At 62.3% G+C, this 525-nt stretch overlaps 1 protein-coding gene across 1 annotated transcript in view; it reads right to left on the reverse strand.

The window, feature by feature from the left end:
- Positions 1 to 261, reverse strand: part of LOC102484839 (CXXC-type zinc finger protein 1) — a 6181-nt gene extending 5920 nt beyond the window's left edge. Inside the window, exon 1 of the mRNA XM_027770290.1 lies at positions 207 to 261. Within this exon, the coding sequence (XP_027626091.1) occupies positions 207 to 261 (55 nt within the window). The remainder of the gene's footprint in view (positions 1 to 206) is intronic.
- Positions 262 to 525: the final 264 nt, after the last annotated feature.

Below are 525 nucleotides of genomic sequence, written 5' to 3' on the forward strand. Positions count from 1 at the left end.
GTGCGGCCCGGCAGCGTCCGTGGCCGTTGCAAAGGCGCCTACTATTACTTCCGCTTCTCGTCACGCCTCCCGAGCACCGTACTCCTACTGCGCAGGCCCCGTGCGACGACGCCGCGGCAAGCGAATCGATCGCCGCCTAGAACCCAGATTGTCCCTCAGGCGCCGCCATCTTGACTACCGAATCCGTGTGGTGACCGAGCTCAGACGTGGGCGAGAAACATGGCCGCGCCCATACGGCGGCTTTCCGGCGGGCGCCGCCATCTTGTCGGTCGAGTCCGTACGGTGGCCGCTAGTAGAGCCTCAAAGTTACATGCGATATGGTCGCATCGACTGCGCATCCTCCTCTCAGATGTCAGTCTTGAAATCTGATTCGTAGCCGGGCGGCTCCGTACGTCCCCAAGCGACATATGGCAGCGTCCTAATCGCAGTTTCGCAGGGTGCCACCATCTTGGCTGTCCCTTCCGTACATCCTCTCCGGCAGAGCGGTTTCCCGGGAAAACCGCCCCCCCCCCCCTAAAACACTAA

This window comes from Tupaia chinensis, unplaced genomic scaffold (assembly GCF_000334495.1).
Source record: "Tupaia chinensis unplaced genomic scaffold, TupChi_1.0 Scaffold000119_2, whole genome shotgun sequence".
Taxonomy (NCBI): Eukaryota; Metazoa; Chordata; class Mammalia; order Scandentia; family Tupaiidae; genus Tupaia; species Tupaia belangeri.